Source organism: Aplysia californica, unplaced genomic scaffold (genome assembly GCF_000002075.1).
Source record: "Aplysia californica isolate F4 #8 unplaced genomic scaffold, AplCal3.0 scaffold01241, whole genome shotgun sequence".
NCBI classification, from domain to species: domain Eukaryota; kingdom Metazoa; phylum Mollusca; class Gastropoda; order Aplysiida; family Aplysiidae; genus Aplysia; species Aplysia californica.
The window spans coordinates 107,381-121,880 of NW_004798511.1; the positions used below are offsets into that span (position 1 = coordinate 107,381).

Sequence of the window (14,500 nt, forward strand, 5' to 3'; positions counted from 1 at the left end):
GTGTGCATTCACCATGATACCAGTGTAAACAATCGTTCCAGCGCTCTTGTGTTGAAAGCGTGTAATTGTTTTGTCTGCCCGCAGTGAAAGAGAAGGGGGGAGGTGGAGGGGAGAAAGAGGGAGAGAGAAGGAGTAGCGAGAACTTTCGGGCAAAACAAAATAAATGGCGTCGTAGTTCGGCTCGATTCGCAAAGTGAAATAGCTGTGGCATCTTTGACACATCATTTTTTTCTGTCGTTTAGATCATCCACACCGATAGACAGAATTCAGAAATTATAGGAAAAATAGATCTTGTTTCACACTGGGTGAGAATAGCCAACGCTGGCAAGTCTCACCCGGGGTGAGAGGTCGATCATATTTTTTATTCTCACCCATTGTGAGAACAGCCACTTCCTTCTCTACAAATGAACTGTACTGTGGCATCTGTGGTGGAATGTGATGTGAGCCTCATTGTTGTTTCCCTCTGTGCTTGTACCAAAGATTCTCTACTACAGATCGTATACATGATCTTTGCTTGTACTTGTTGTGCCATTTGCTTGTCCTATGTTTATGAGCTTAACTTTTTAAATTTGTATTATAATTGTTGTGTCCACGTTGAATTTTCAGGCAAAGGCTGCATGAGGCTGAAGTCATGGATATTGGATCTGTAGTGGAAGAGGTCGCCCTTGAAGGACTTGATGGTAGGTTTGCTGTTCAAGTTGGTGTCGTCGGGAAAAATGCAAGATAATCAGTCTCAGATTGAATGTTTCTTATGGCTTCCACCACCATCCCCATATGCTATAAATTATTTGGTGCCTGTTTTGTTGAAGGTTTACCGCCCTACGGCGGTCTACTGTGGATGTCAAAGTCCTGCCTGATTGGCCACGATCTACAGCGATCAAGGTGGATAGTGTAATGTATGTCCCTTCTGATTGGCCTCAGTAACTCAACAGTGCAGGAGGCATTTAGATCAAAGACGGTGGTGTTTACAACATGGTGGTGTGTGGATGGGTGGATTGCTTCATTTTATAGAGTGGTTAAGATAAACATTTTTTACAGTGGTAAAGAATATGATTGACGAGTAAGTTGGGACAGCAAGTGACCAGACATACCCCCCCCCAAGAAATCAGGGATGGGGCAGCCCCCTCGAACCCTCTCTCAACCTCCTACTTTGCTCCTCCCCCCACCAACACACAACAATACCACCAAAACATTTTTATTAATATGGTGGTGGATTTTCAACTCAGCCTGTTGTCAGACCAGTCCGGCGGTAGACCCTCAACTAACCCGAAACATCATGGTAGACCCTCAACTAAACTGGCACCAGTTATTTCCCAATGATTTGTAATCTTGAGTTCATTCCTTATAGATGACCTGTAATCATGATTTTTTAATTCTCTGTTCCAGTTAATGTGGGTTTTTTTTGTGATGTGTGGTTTTTATTTTCAATGTTTCAATATTTATGCAAACAAGGAGGCTTTATATACATTTTCAAAACCAAATAAATCTTTTTTATGTTATAACAAATTAAGAATCTCCCAATGTAGAACAGTTACAGTCGAGTGTTTTGCTGGTAGTGGTAAGGTAGAATTTTTTTAACTTCTTGTTTTGCTTGTTGTGCAAAGTAATTCCAATATTTGAAGCAATCTGTGAATTCAAAGTTTTGGAGCCAGGAAAGTGGCTTTTTGTCTGTTTGTTTGGTCTTGTATTTTCATGCTTAATTGAAATTTTAAATTGTAAATTATTTCAGGTGTTACTCTGCGCACCTTATGGGTACGTCTAGTGGACAGACCAGATTTGGAATTGGAGGCCATTGACGATGACCTGAAGCGGTTTGTGTGGCGGAATTTGACGGAGACTAAGGAAGTGGACTTCTACGTTCTCCCAGAGGCCAGGCCTGAGCTGGTTCTGTTCAAGTACAGCTCCTATATCGACGAGTTGGCCTGCAGTTGTATTCTCCCCGTGAGTTGCTCTTTTTGTTTTTAGTAATAGTATTCAAGTAGCATTTTAAATTGTTCAGATTTTGTTCAACACAGGATTACCTCTGCTCCGAGTGTGAGACTTTTCAAGAGGATGAAGCTTTCTTCATGCATCTGTCTAATCCAGGGTACTGATAGAAGTGCTTTGTCTTGATTTAGGAAAAAAAGAAAAGGAAGGAGAGAAGATATGTAGAGTTAATTTTTTAGGCAATTAAAGCAATGCCCCTTTCGGCAAACTCTTGTTGTAATTTTAAACACTTGATGTTTTGTTGCTGATGGCAAATTATTTAGAAGAACTTTCCTGTTCAGTTAAAAATAAAAAAAATAAATTGTTAAATAACTGCAAGGTTTCCCATTTTGAGATAAGGGTTTCTTTTACAGTACTGTAAAATCTTAGTCTAAAGTCACTCAAAGCTTAATGAGAAAGACGTACATTTTGAAACATACCTGCCCTCTTTGTTTTCCAGGGAGATTTACCGGAGGACACATTCTCTTTGACGGTGATAGACCAGGATGGTATCATGGGGGCCTGTGATCACTTCCACACCCGAGTCAAAGTCTCAGATGAAGTGAGAACTGCGGACATGCAGTCTGTTTTGTCATTACCTGAGGCGGAGGACAGGTAATTGTTATTAATGTTGGTAGGAAAAGGATTGTTATTGGAACGAGAGTTCTCAGATAGAATTCTTTTTTTTTCTGTAGACCGCCTGGACAAAAATGAAAGTTGTCATCTGTGCCTTCATTTCATTGCTGCACATGTGTCTGTCTGTCTCATGAAAGATGCAGATGAAGGCCACATTCTCATTGCCAACCTTCTTCTTTGTCTTCCAAGTGCCATGTCTGAAATGGACATCAGCAATCATGGTTCTCCACCCATTTCTCAGTTCAGCCTATTTCATCCTAATCTTCCCCCCCAACTCCCAGCTGTTCAAGTTTCCTAAGTAGGTCTTTCTTGATCTACCTCGGCATCTTCTACAGGTTATTTATCTAGTGAGAGAAAGACATTGTCAGTGGGTCACTGGTAGTGTTCATAAATGCTTGTAGTTTCTGAGGAGAGGAAAACCAAGGTTTGTAGCTTCACCCTCTGGTGTGTGTGTGTGTGTGGGGGGGGGGGGGGGGCAGTGTATTTTCTCATGTGACAGGCTTACTAGTAGATTTGACGCCGGCAGAGAAACTGTGAGTGCCTTTTTATTCTACTCCAGCTGTCAGTGGCAATCCCTTCCTTTTTTCTTAAATGGAAATATTTTACTGGTCTATTTTGAAGGTTAAGTTCATGCTCAATTCAGCTCTATTGATACCGTCCACTAAATTTTGGATGATTCTTTCTTTTTCAGATGGGGTGATCGTTTGGTGATTGTTGCCAGCCAAAGACAGAGGAACCTGGTTTTGCTCGATTCCACCTTAAACTGCTACAACCTGACTGGAGATATATACTTTTTGTTGGAAAAAATCGGAAGGTGAAGAAATGATGGTCTTTGCCTAGAAATTTCCCCTCCTTTGATGGTATTGACCCGTGAAAGGATTTACTTGCAGAATAGATGTCGTTTGATTCACTGAGAAAATAATTTGGACCTGCGTAAAAGACTTTAAGATAGATTTCTTTGTCACAGTTTTATGTTTTTTCTTGAGTTATTTTCATCCTTTTTAAGGCTTTACTGTTGAGATTGTTTGAGATGGATGTTCAGCTGACTATTGTACCACAAAATTAATTTTTACAGCTTAAAACGGATACATTTTCTTTTTTAATGAATATGTCTGAAAGTCAACATTATTTATGTGAAATGAGCAAATTTCTTTTCATGAATTCAATGTTCATACATCTAATGCTACGTGATCTCTTTATGTTTTTGTTCTTTCGCTTTGCTTTACTTTACTTTTCCGATCCAGAGGCCATGTGCTCAGCCTGTTGATATGGCCAAGAATTTACAGGTTTTTATCAGCTGTGTTTTGTTGCTGCATGAAGACAACCTTGAGACCATCTTAAGCTAAACTGACCGTCTGCATAGACGAAAAGAACCACATATATATATGTTTTGTCAATCTATAGCGTCTTTCCAACATATGGGGAGGCAGCTAGGTAGGCTCTACGCCGGTTGCTAAGTGCAGGGCAGGTAGAGAGGTGCACTCCCAAATCATCACTCTCATGTGGTGCGCCATTTCACAATGTTGGGACAGATTGTGGTTTTGAGAAGAGTTTACTGGGCTATTTGTCCACTTTGCCATTGTGCTGTTGAGGTAACACTTTCACTTTGAATTTGTCCCCCCCCCCCCCCCTCCCCCCAGGGGAAGTTTCAGCTCGATCCGACGTTGTGTCCTTGGGAAAGGCACTTTACACGAACTTCTCACTTGGCTCGGTCCTATGGGAGATGGACGTTAAACTAGGAGGTCCCTCCCGCCCCTTAAATAACCTATTAGTGTTGATAGGGGCGTTAAACCTATACCATTTCTATACCCCAGGGGAAGGTATGATGGAGAACTGAGCCAGTGCAAGAGTATTCGCGGGCTCCTCCGGAAAAAGATGAAGACCTCCGTCGGGAGCTTGCACACCCGGATTAAACGACTACAACAGCTCAGACTGATCATCAAGCAGGTTAGTTTGAAAAAGAATTTGTGGGTGGTTCGCGGGTGCTGTGGTGTGGTTTTTCTCCTTCTTTCCTATCAAACATCTATCGTCTTTATCTCCCCTTATTCTTTTTTATGTTTGTTAAACTCTTGTAACACCTCTAATCTTCTGGCGCTCATATGACCTTATGCAGTTGCGAGCGCTGTAAAACTTCTACTAAAACAAAGAACGAAAAAGAGTTTCTTCCTCCCAATTGATATACCCGCATGATGTGACTGAAGTGCACCATGTGTAGGTTCTCTTTTTTCTTTCTTTCCTTTTGTTTCTTCATGTCTGTCTTATTTTTTTCCCCTGTCTTTGTTGCATCGAAAGTCTTTCTTTCTACTTCATACAGAGAAGCTTCTTGTAAGTCTTATGGTGGGTGGTTGGCGGGTGCTCTGGTGAGGTTTGCTCCTTCTTTCCTATCAAACATCTATCGTCCTTATCTCCCCTTGTTCTTTTTATGTTTGTTACTCTCTTGTAACACCTCAAATCTTCTGGCGCTCATATGACCTTATGCAGTTGCGAGCGCCGTAAAACCTCTACTAAAACTAAAACTAAGTCTTGTGCCATTCCTATATCAAGTTTTTTTTCGTACTGTGGTCTAAAATATTTTGTCTCTGTGCTTTTTTTGTTGCTTTTTGTTGGTCGCGTGTTCTGATTTTGGTGGCGATATTTGTAGGTTACGTAAAATGTGCTGACATGGTGCAAATTGTTATGTTTCAAGAAAATCAAAATGTGATGATGATGATGGTGATGATGATGATCAATTTTTTCTGTGTTAAAAATGACAAGCATAGTTGTTAATGTACTTCTTTTTCACCCTAATCTTGTGATATGCTTATTCCTCAACCTTACAATGTGTTTTTGTTGTTTCATTATTTCTCCTTTTGTTTTTAATTGAAAAATAGCGAGCATCTAAGCCGTGGCTCTCATTTAGGATCCCTCCTTTCTTAAAATATTTTCATATAACCTTATGCAGTTGCGAGCGCCGTAAAACCCCATCCTAAACTAAAACTTAAAATATTTTCAAAACTTCGAAAACGACCTCAGCATTTGTGGAGTAGCGCTGACGATATAGTTTCCCCTCTCTCTCAGGACTTCACCGTTGCGTTTGAAGGCTTCACCAAGCACCAGACCCGCCTCCTCCACCTCAAGCGATTTTACCGCGCCACTCCGGCCAACCTGAAGAGCAAACTGTTTGAAGTGACCCAGTACCTGATGTCCAGGCCCAACCACACGGCTGCTTACACCTCGGAGCTGGTGAAGGATTTGGTAAAGAAGCCCATCCTAGCTGAATAGTGTTACTACTAGCGCATACTAGCTGAATAGTGCTACTGACTCGCTTGGTAAACTAGCGCATCCTAGCTGAATTGTGTTATTGACTCACTTGGTGAACTAGCGCATACTAGCTGAAGTTATATTATTTAGTATGAAGATTAGACAAAGTTTGGCCTTGATGATAGTTTGGAGTCTTTTTAGCTGCTTTTTGAAGAGTTCCTGAGATTTTTTGCCAGAGAGTGATGCTTCCAGTAAATATTTGTGAGATTCTAGCAAAAACAATCTTGAGTCATAATTCGAGCCCCTGTCTCAGATTTTATTGTTGCAATGAGGCTCTCTGCAGAGCATCATAAAACCTGACATCATGATTATTAGCCAGCTGGAAGTTAAAGATGATATTAATTAATTTTTAAAACTTTTATCTCATCTCTCTATTCCCAGCAAATGTTAGCACCGCCCGTCAAGAAGCACATCACCATCATGAAGAAGTTCATCAAGTACCACATGGTGCCGTATCGGGAGTACTACCCTAATGCCAAGGACAAGGAGTGGAAGTCGAAGTATGTCCTATTGACTTTATTTCAAAATGAAACCCAGTTCTGTACTGACATTGTTTTTTTTGGTTTCATTTTTGTAAACTGTTACAATAATTCATTTTACTTTTGTGTCCAGATACATCTTTTACCCTCTTCACTCTTCTTCTTCTCGATCTCATCACACTTGAAGTCAGGTACCTATCATGTACTGTGGCGTCGGTGGCTTAGTGGACTTGCAACCGTAAGGTCATGGGTTTGAATCCCGTCAGGGGCCCGACGTTTTGTCCTTGGGAAAGGCACTTTGCTCAAATTTTCCTCACTTCACCCAGGTGGAAATTGGTACCCAGCTATAGACAGTGAACGATCTTGTCAGTTTGATAGTGTTTGAGCGCTTGAAATCTGCAGCTTGCACTGTATGCTTCTGCGGAAGCCGAGAATGTTTCTGAGTGTTCTCAGAGGGTCTGCTGGGGTAATAATAGTTGTAAAGCGCATAGAGCATGCTCTTGAGCATGGATATGCGCTATATTAATGCAATTATTATCATTATTATGTTCTGGGCCGTCCTGCTCAGTTCATCTATTGGCCTGTGCTGTTTCCCTTGTTGTGTCAGTGGGGTTGGCCCCACTTTTCCTGTCTCAGGCCGAGGCGGTGCCACTGACTGAAGTGTCTTTAGGCCTTTCCCAAAGAGGCGACATTAGCTTGTTCTTATGCACAGTAGAATTGTAAATGGGCTGATTCATCGATGTCATGCTCATAACTGTGCCTGAACTGCAACAGGGAACTGCTGCTTTTTCTTTCCTAATCCTTACTATCGTCATTTTTTGCTCTTTGTCATTTTCTATATTTGTTTGAAGTTGTAAACAGACTCATGTATGTGTGGGTCAAAATATTAATAAGGGTCCCGAATTAAGTATGCGGCAAGTGGTAATATAACCTACTACAGATTTTTTAGGTCAACTACAGATTTTAGGACAAAAATTTGTGTCAACTACAGATTTTGCCCAGGCAATGTTGGCCGGTATGTTGATAGTTGAAGCAGACTTTTGTGCTGTTGAAGCTAGAGAGGTGAGCAGAGTAAGTCTGATTCCCAGTAAGGACTTCTCTGTTGACATATGACCTCACGCAGTTGCGAGCGCCGTAAAAACCTTACTAAAACAAACAAACCTGTCTCAGGGCCCTCTCTGTACTCTATAATATTATATTCTTTGTCGATTTCTCTGCCTGTGCAATTGGAGGACCCAGTCCTTCTGTGTAGGTGGTTGAAGGGCTCCACTGGTAGGTCCTTCTTCTTTTCTTCCCCTCTGTTGTTTCTGTCTGTCTGTCTTGCTTTTTCCTTGCAGTAAATGTCAGTTAGCAGGTCGGTGTGTTTCACTTTACTCAAACTCAGTTCTCATGTGTTTCAGAAATGGCAGCGAAAAACTCATCAAGCTGGTGACCTTGATCAAGCCGTTTAACATGTTCGAGGACCTGAACGTGGACGATTCTGATGAGGATGAGGGGGAGGAGGAGGAGGGGGGGAACAGTGAGCGAGAGGAGAGCGACACTGAGGGTGGAGATGCTGCAGAGAGCAACACAAGAGAGGGAGGTGCTGCCAGGGAGAGTCAGAAACCTGCTGTGTCTGAGTATGGTAAGTGTGGAAATAGGAAATGTTTTGTTTTTTGTATTGGTAAGTATTGTGGTTCATAAGATGCATGCTACGTATCCCATGGACTGCTAGAAAAACAAATGGAGAAGTCTTGGTTGAAGCAAATTGTAGAAGACAGCTTGTGACGAATTTAAGAAATCGACAGGCAAATTTCTTCGGACACACAATGCATTGGAGAATATTGTAACAACAGGCAAGTTTGATGGAAAGAGGCAGAGTCAGACAGAGGGAAAAGATACTGGACAAGATGACAACATGGCTAGGAGCAGCAAAAACAACAGACACCATTGCTGCAACGCAAGACAGAGTGAAGTGGAGGTCCACGATCGCCCACGCCATTCGGCAAGGCACCGGATGATGATGATGAAATGTTTTACAGCGCTCGCAGCTGCGTAAGGCCATATGAGGGCACGGGACATATTAAATATTTTCAATGTGATAGGAATTAATTTTGAATTTAGTGCGGGTGGTGGCCAAAGCCTACTCTTATTCATTTTGGACCACAAAGGGATCTTTAACGTGCACAACTGAGATTTTCTGCCCTTATTTGAGAAGGCTAGGTGAAAGATCTTATCTATCCTAAAATCAGGGGTATTTCTGAAAGACAGCAGAGAGAAGGAGCCAATGGGTAGCAGTAGAAAGGCTGCAGAAAGAGTCAGGAGTTCAAAGACGGGGGCAAGGGGTGGGGCACAGAAAGTGGAGACGAAAGCTGACAACAGGACACGGTTAGAGAGCTGGAAAGGAGATGAAAGGAAAATATTTTAGAGAAGAGAATTTTCCGTCACTGTTGATTCGAACCCAGGACCCATTGAATGAGAGGCAAACATGATAACCCGTAGACCACGAGAGCCCCCAATAGGAAATGTGAATCTTATGCAGGATGAACTTTCAAATTGTTTTATTGTTTTAGTTAGGTTTTACGGAGCTCGGAACTGCATAGGGTCATAAACATTCTAAAAAAGGCAAAATTGAAACTAAGCGTCCACAGCCTCCCACAAAGATCAGAATTTCGGTTATCAACCTGCGTGCAGTAAATGACTATTTTCAAGAATCCAAGAGCAGACGGATATGATAATAATAATAACAATAATAATAATAAATGACATTTATATAGCGCTCAACCCCGAATAAAGTACACAGGCTCTGAGCGCTTTACAATACAGTACAACATACAACAGTAACATGAAACGTTGTGTTCTGACTAAAGAAAATTATTCCAAATATTCATCTTATTAATTTAAAAACAGAAACGACTTCAGCTGACATTTGAATGAATCAAAAGATTTGATTTCTCTCAACGTACTTGGTAAAGCATTCCAGATCTTGGGGCCTTGGTATTCAAATGCCCTTTCACCCATTGTTTTAAGTTTCATAGATGGTAAAATAAATTTCTTTTTGTCAGCTGATGACCTTAAACTGCGAGTTGGAATGTACAGTCTTAACAGATTTGATAAATATGATGGTGCATTATCATTCAAACATTTGTGACATATGGTGGCCAACGTGTACACAACCCTTTTCTCAACAGGAAGCCAATGCAAAGTTCGTAAAAGAGGTTTAGCAGAGTCTCGCTTTCTTTCCCGTAAAACTAAACGTGCTGCATTGTTTTGGACAGTTTGAAGTCTTTTAACTTTCTCCAGTGATATTCCTGTTAACAAGGAGTTACAATAATCGAGTTTTGATAAAATTAAGCTAGTTACTAGTAAAGCAGTGTACTTGGTACTGATAGATATTCGTGTGTGCCAATTGATATTGATCAGTCTTTAAAAAAAAAAGACCTTCTCCTAATAATTGACTTTTTTATTTTCTCAACTCTATAGGTTACCCTCTGTATCATTTGTCAACTCTAAGTCAAATTAAGAAGATTATAGATGAGAGTGGACCAAATGGACTGTCACTGACACAGGTATGTTCTATTATTTATCGAAAGCGATCTATGAAAGAATATTTGCAGACCTCCGATTTTTGTCAAACACTTCGTACAAGTTTTTTATGGTTGCATTTAGTGATTTTGTCATCCCTTTATCGTACTGCTAAGGTAAGCCTAAGCCTTTTTGCTGTTGGTGTTCAGTGATACAAACTAGGGCTTGTTTGAATGTACTTATGATAAATATATTTCTTTCACATCACCTCTAATTTCCCACCTCTCTGTAATCAACGTCTTGACTGCATTGTATGCTTTTCAGGATTTTGAGACTCTTTTTGAATGCTTTCCTGTCTGCTGGGGGGGATGATATAGATTGTAAACGGCATAGAGCTTGCTTTTGAACAGGAATATTGCGCTATACGGATGATATTTTTATGCTGTACAAACTACGGCTTATTTGACTGTGCTTATTGCAATTTCTTTCTTTATTATTGTGTGGTAACTTCACAGGACGTCGAGTTTAAAACTCAGTACTGACAAATTTAACATAATTTGTTTACAAGCCCTTTATACATATGTGGGCATTAAAACTAAAAGATTATTATTCTAACCTCGACTTCTTTGCACGCTGTCGTGCAACTAAGTCGCTGCAGTTGAGCATTATTTTCCATCTCTCTGTATTCAATACCTTAACTACTCGAGTGGGTGGTTGGAGTATCAAACATCTATCGTCCTTATCTCTCCTTCTTTTTCTGCTCGTTACTCTCTTGTAACACCTCTAATCTTCGGCACTTGAATAATATGATAATAATATAATATATAACATTTATATAGCGCATTTCCAAAAAAGTAGCTCAATGCGCTTTACATTGGAATACCCATTTTTCGAAACCTTTCTTACTACTTCCTTTCTTCTCATGCAATATATATTTGTGCACACACACAGACACACACACACACACACACACACACACACACACACACACACACACACACAAAAGAACCCTGACCTTATTGTATTGCAAGTGCCGTAAAACTTCTACTAAAACAACAGACAACTTTGCACGCCGTCGTGCTACTAAATGGCAGCAGTTGAGCATTATTTTCCACCTCTCAGTGATCAATACCTTAACTACTCTAGTGGGTGGTTTGCGGGTGCTCTGGTGTGGTTTGCTCCTTCTTTCCTATCAAACATCCCCTTCTCCTTTTTTATGTTTGTTACTCTCTTGTAACACACCTAATCTTCTGGCGCTCATAATATGACCTTATTGTATTGCAAGTGCCGTACAACTCTTACTAAAACTAACTGCTCGACTCGTCCTCAGCTCCGCAATCGTACGGGCCTTCCAGGGCCTGCGATGAATAAAGCCATTCCTTATCTGATGAAAGAAGATGTTATTGCCCGCAAGAATCGTTCCTATGGGAGGACCTCGAGTACTTTGTAAGTGAAGAAAATCTTGGGGTCTCTGTCATGTTTCTTCTTGTCTGGTCGCTTTTAAGCACAAGGGTGCTATCCCGAAAAATGCTGTTTTGAGAAAATCGAAGGAAAAAGTTTTTGCTCCTTGTTCAGTTTTTTTAAAAGACGAAGAGAGTTTTCTTTATATCCAAACAAATATACACACCAATGAAACCAAACTTCTCCTATAGGTAGGGCAATTCCCACTTTTGGTGTGGGTCAAGATTTCTGGAAACCCCCAAAATCTGGGTTAGCCCGCTTGTCCTTAAAAGCGACCATCTCATTTCATTCGTTTTTTTGGTTCTATTTTGCTTGCTTGAGGCCATTCCCAAAGGGGGGATATTAACACGTTCTCACGCACAGTAGAATTGTAAATAGGCTGATTTATCAATGTCATGCTCATACTGTGCCGGAGCAACACAGGAGGAACTGCTGCTTTTTCTTTCCTCATCCTTGCTTTCGTCACTTATCCTCTACTTGTTTTGTATGTTTGTCACTCTCTTTTGAAATGCTATTTCCGGGGTGCCTTTATAGTCGAAGCAGACATTGTGCTGTTGAAGTTAGAGAGGTGAACAGAAGTAAGCCTGATTCTCTATTTGGACTTCTTAGCTATATTCCCCCCCCCACCTTTTCACTAGTGGTGAATGGCTGGTCTAGAAAAATGTTTTGGTTGTTCATTGTTGGTGGTTGGTAGCCAATCTGGTGTAGTTTGCTCCGTCTTTCCTATCAAACACTTATCGTCTTTATCTCTCCTCTTTTTCTTTGTAAGTTCCTCTAGCAGCACCTCTAATCTTCTGCATGTATATGGCCTATTTGGGTTGCAAGTGCTGTAAAAAAAACCTCTCTCTTAAACCAAACTGTGTGGGTGGTTGGCGGGTGCTCTGGTGTGGTTTGCTCCTTCTTTCCTATCAAACATCTATCGTCCTTATCTCCCCTCCTTCTTTTTTGTGTTTGTAACACCTCTAATCTTCTGGCACTCATATGACCTTATGCAGTTGCGAGTGCCGTAAAACTCTTACTAAAACTAAACTAAAAACCAAAGTGTTATTCCTCAGCTATATGTCTGTCAAGTATGCTGACAAAGGAGGTCAGAGCAACCCTCAGGGGCTGGGCCCTGCAGACTCCGTGGAGAAAGATGAAGTGGAAGCTGAAATAGAACAACGCATCTTGAGCAGAGTGCAGGTGGAAGGTGAGGCTGCTGTAAAGTGATAAGTAAATAAATACTTAAATAAATAAATAAATAAATGCATACATACATACATACATACGTAAATAAATAAATAAATAAATAAATGACTAAATTGATAAATAATTGAATACATACACAAATAAACAGATAAATAAATAAATGTGAGGCAGCGTGATGGAATCAGGCTCTCGTCAATTTTTGGGCGTGTAGACTTATTGGTAGCATTTTAAAGTTTGTTCACTTGTCTTGATTTAGATGAAAAAAATACCCATTTATCTTGTGTACAAGTCGAGATATTTGCAAATGAAGGAGGTGGGGGCCACCTGTTTTCAGAGGTAAAATTAGTGAGAAAATGGCCGCCAAAGATTAGTTATTTCCTTAGCTTAAGAGTATGTGTTAACTGAAAATTTACATTTTCTGTGCGTTTAGTCAACGTTTTTCAGAAAAATACCCACAGAAATGAGATCTTAAATGGGCATGAAAGGTGTTGAGCCAAAAATCTTTTTTAAAATAAAAATTCACAAACCTGCGGAAAAATGCAAGTTTCTTCACTTTGATTATTTTGACGAGAGCCTGATTCCACCACGCTGCCTCACAAATAAATAAATTCATTGATCCCCATATACAAAGAATGCTGAAGACACAATATTACATCAATGCAGAGTTTTTAAAGATATGCTAGTGCTGGTTGCCGCTTTGCAGCTACCTGTTTTTTTCTGGGTTTTTTTGTAAGCTTGGGTTATCATGTCTTGCTCAAGGTGACACTCTCAGTTATGAGTTATGGCCCTTCAGTTATGAGCTGGACAGTCTGACCAATCGACCACCGATACCGCTATGTTCTCACAAATAACATATGTGAGGCAGGGTGGGTAAATCAGGCGCTTGTCAAAATAATGAAATCAGAGAAATCGGCATTTTTCCGATGAGTTGCAATTTTTATCAAATTTTTTTTCTTTGGCTCAACACCTTTTATCTCCATTAAAAACACATTTCCGTGCTGATTTTTCTGAAAAACGATTGAGGGCACAAAAAATAAATTTTCAATTTCCAAGGACTTTCAAGCTTTCGAAGTCACCAAATTTGGTGGCTAATTTTACCGCTGAAACCAGGTGACCCCCAACTCCTTCAGTTGCAAATATCTCGACTTTTATTCAAGTTAAATGGGGTTTTTTTTCATCAAAATATGGACAAATGAACAAGCTTTATGATGATACCAATAACTTGGCATGCTCAAAAATTGACGAGCGCCTGATTCGGCCGCATCGTGACACATATGCCCTCCATCTACAGATGAGGAACTGAAAAACGTGACTCTCGAACAGCTGGACCAGAAGATTACCGAGATGAACATCACCTGGAAAGTGGACCGGGCCACTCCTCCCTCTGCTCCTGGTCTGACGAAACACAGTAAGTTCACGTATCGATGGTGTTGACTGCAAACTGGCCGCCTTTGTTCATTAAGTTAACTCTTTCACTACCGTGAACGTGTTTCACGGCTCTCCACTTCCTGCTTCAAAACCACGCCCACTTTTGTAATAATCAAATCTGAAATCTCAGGCTGAAGAATGATCGTTTTTAGCAGCATGTTGAGATAGGTCATTATTTCCCCTTTATTTCTATATATAATACATGTGGCTAACATTTAAAATTCAGCTTAAAATCTTTAATTTGTCTGACAGCAGGCAGAATCAGAAAGTAGGTCACGCACAGATAGGGCCTGGTCCAGGTGAGGAAAACCCCCTGGTAGTGAAAGAGTTAAGGCTTTGTTTTTTTTTACGAGGGACGGGAAAAACTCTTTATTTTGTCTGTTTGCTTCTATCATTTGATGGAATGTCTGCTTTTAGAGAAGCACTTCTACCTTAGATGGAAAACATTTTCAATATCTCGTTTTAGGGGAAAAGCTTTCCTTCTTAACTGACCCTAAAGAATCAAGTCGGAGTCGGTTGAATCCGTTGCTCAAATTCCA

The 14,500-nt window shown here is 40.5% G+C and overlaps 1 protein-coding gene across 1 annotated transcript in view; it reads left to right on the top strand.

The window, feature by feature from the left end:
• Positions 1-307: 307 nt before the first annotated feature.
• LOC101850298 (general transcription factor 3C polypeptide 1) overlaps positions 308-14,500 on the top strand; it is a gene marked incomplete at its 3' end in the record, with an annotated part of 54,328 nt that continues 40,135 nt past the window's right edge. Inside the window, 13 exon segments of the mRNA XM_035973450.1 lie at positions 308-440; positions 607-680; positions 1,730-1,941; positions 2,426-2,580; positions 3,293-3,415; positions 4,416-4,548; positions 5,659-5,835; positions 6,283-6,401; positions 7,781-8,004; positions 9,843-9,928; positions 11,215-11,330; positions 12,401-12,534; positions 13,825-13,941. Of these exon segments, the coding sequence (XP_035829343.1) occupies positions 439-440; positions 607-680; positions 1,730-1,941; positions 2,426-2,580; positions 3,293-3,415; positions 4,416-4,548; positions 5,659-5,835; positions 6,283-6,401; positions 7,781-8,004; positions 9,843-9,928; positions 11,215-11,330; positions 12,401-12,534; positions 13,825-13,941 (1,672 nt within the window).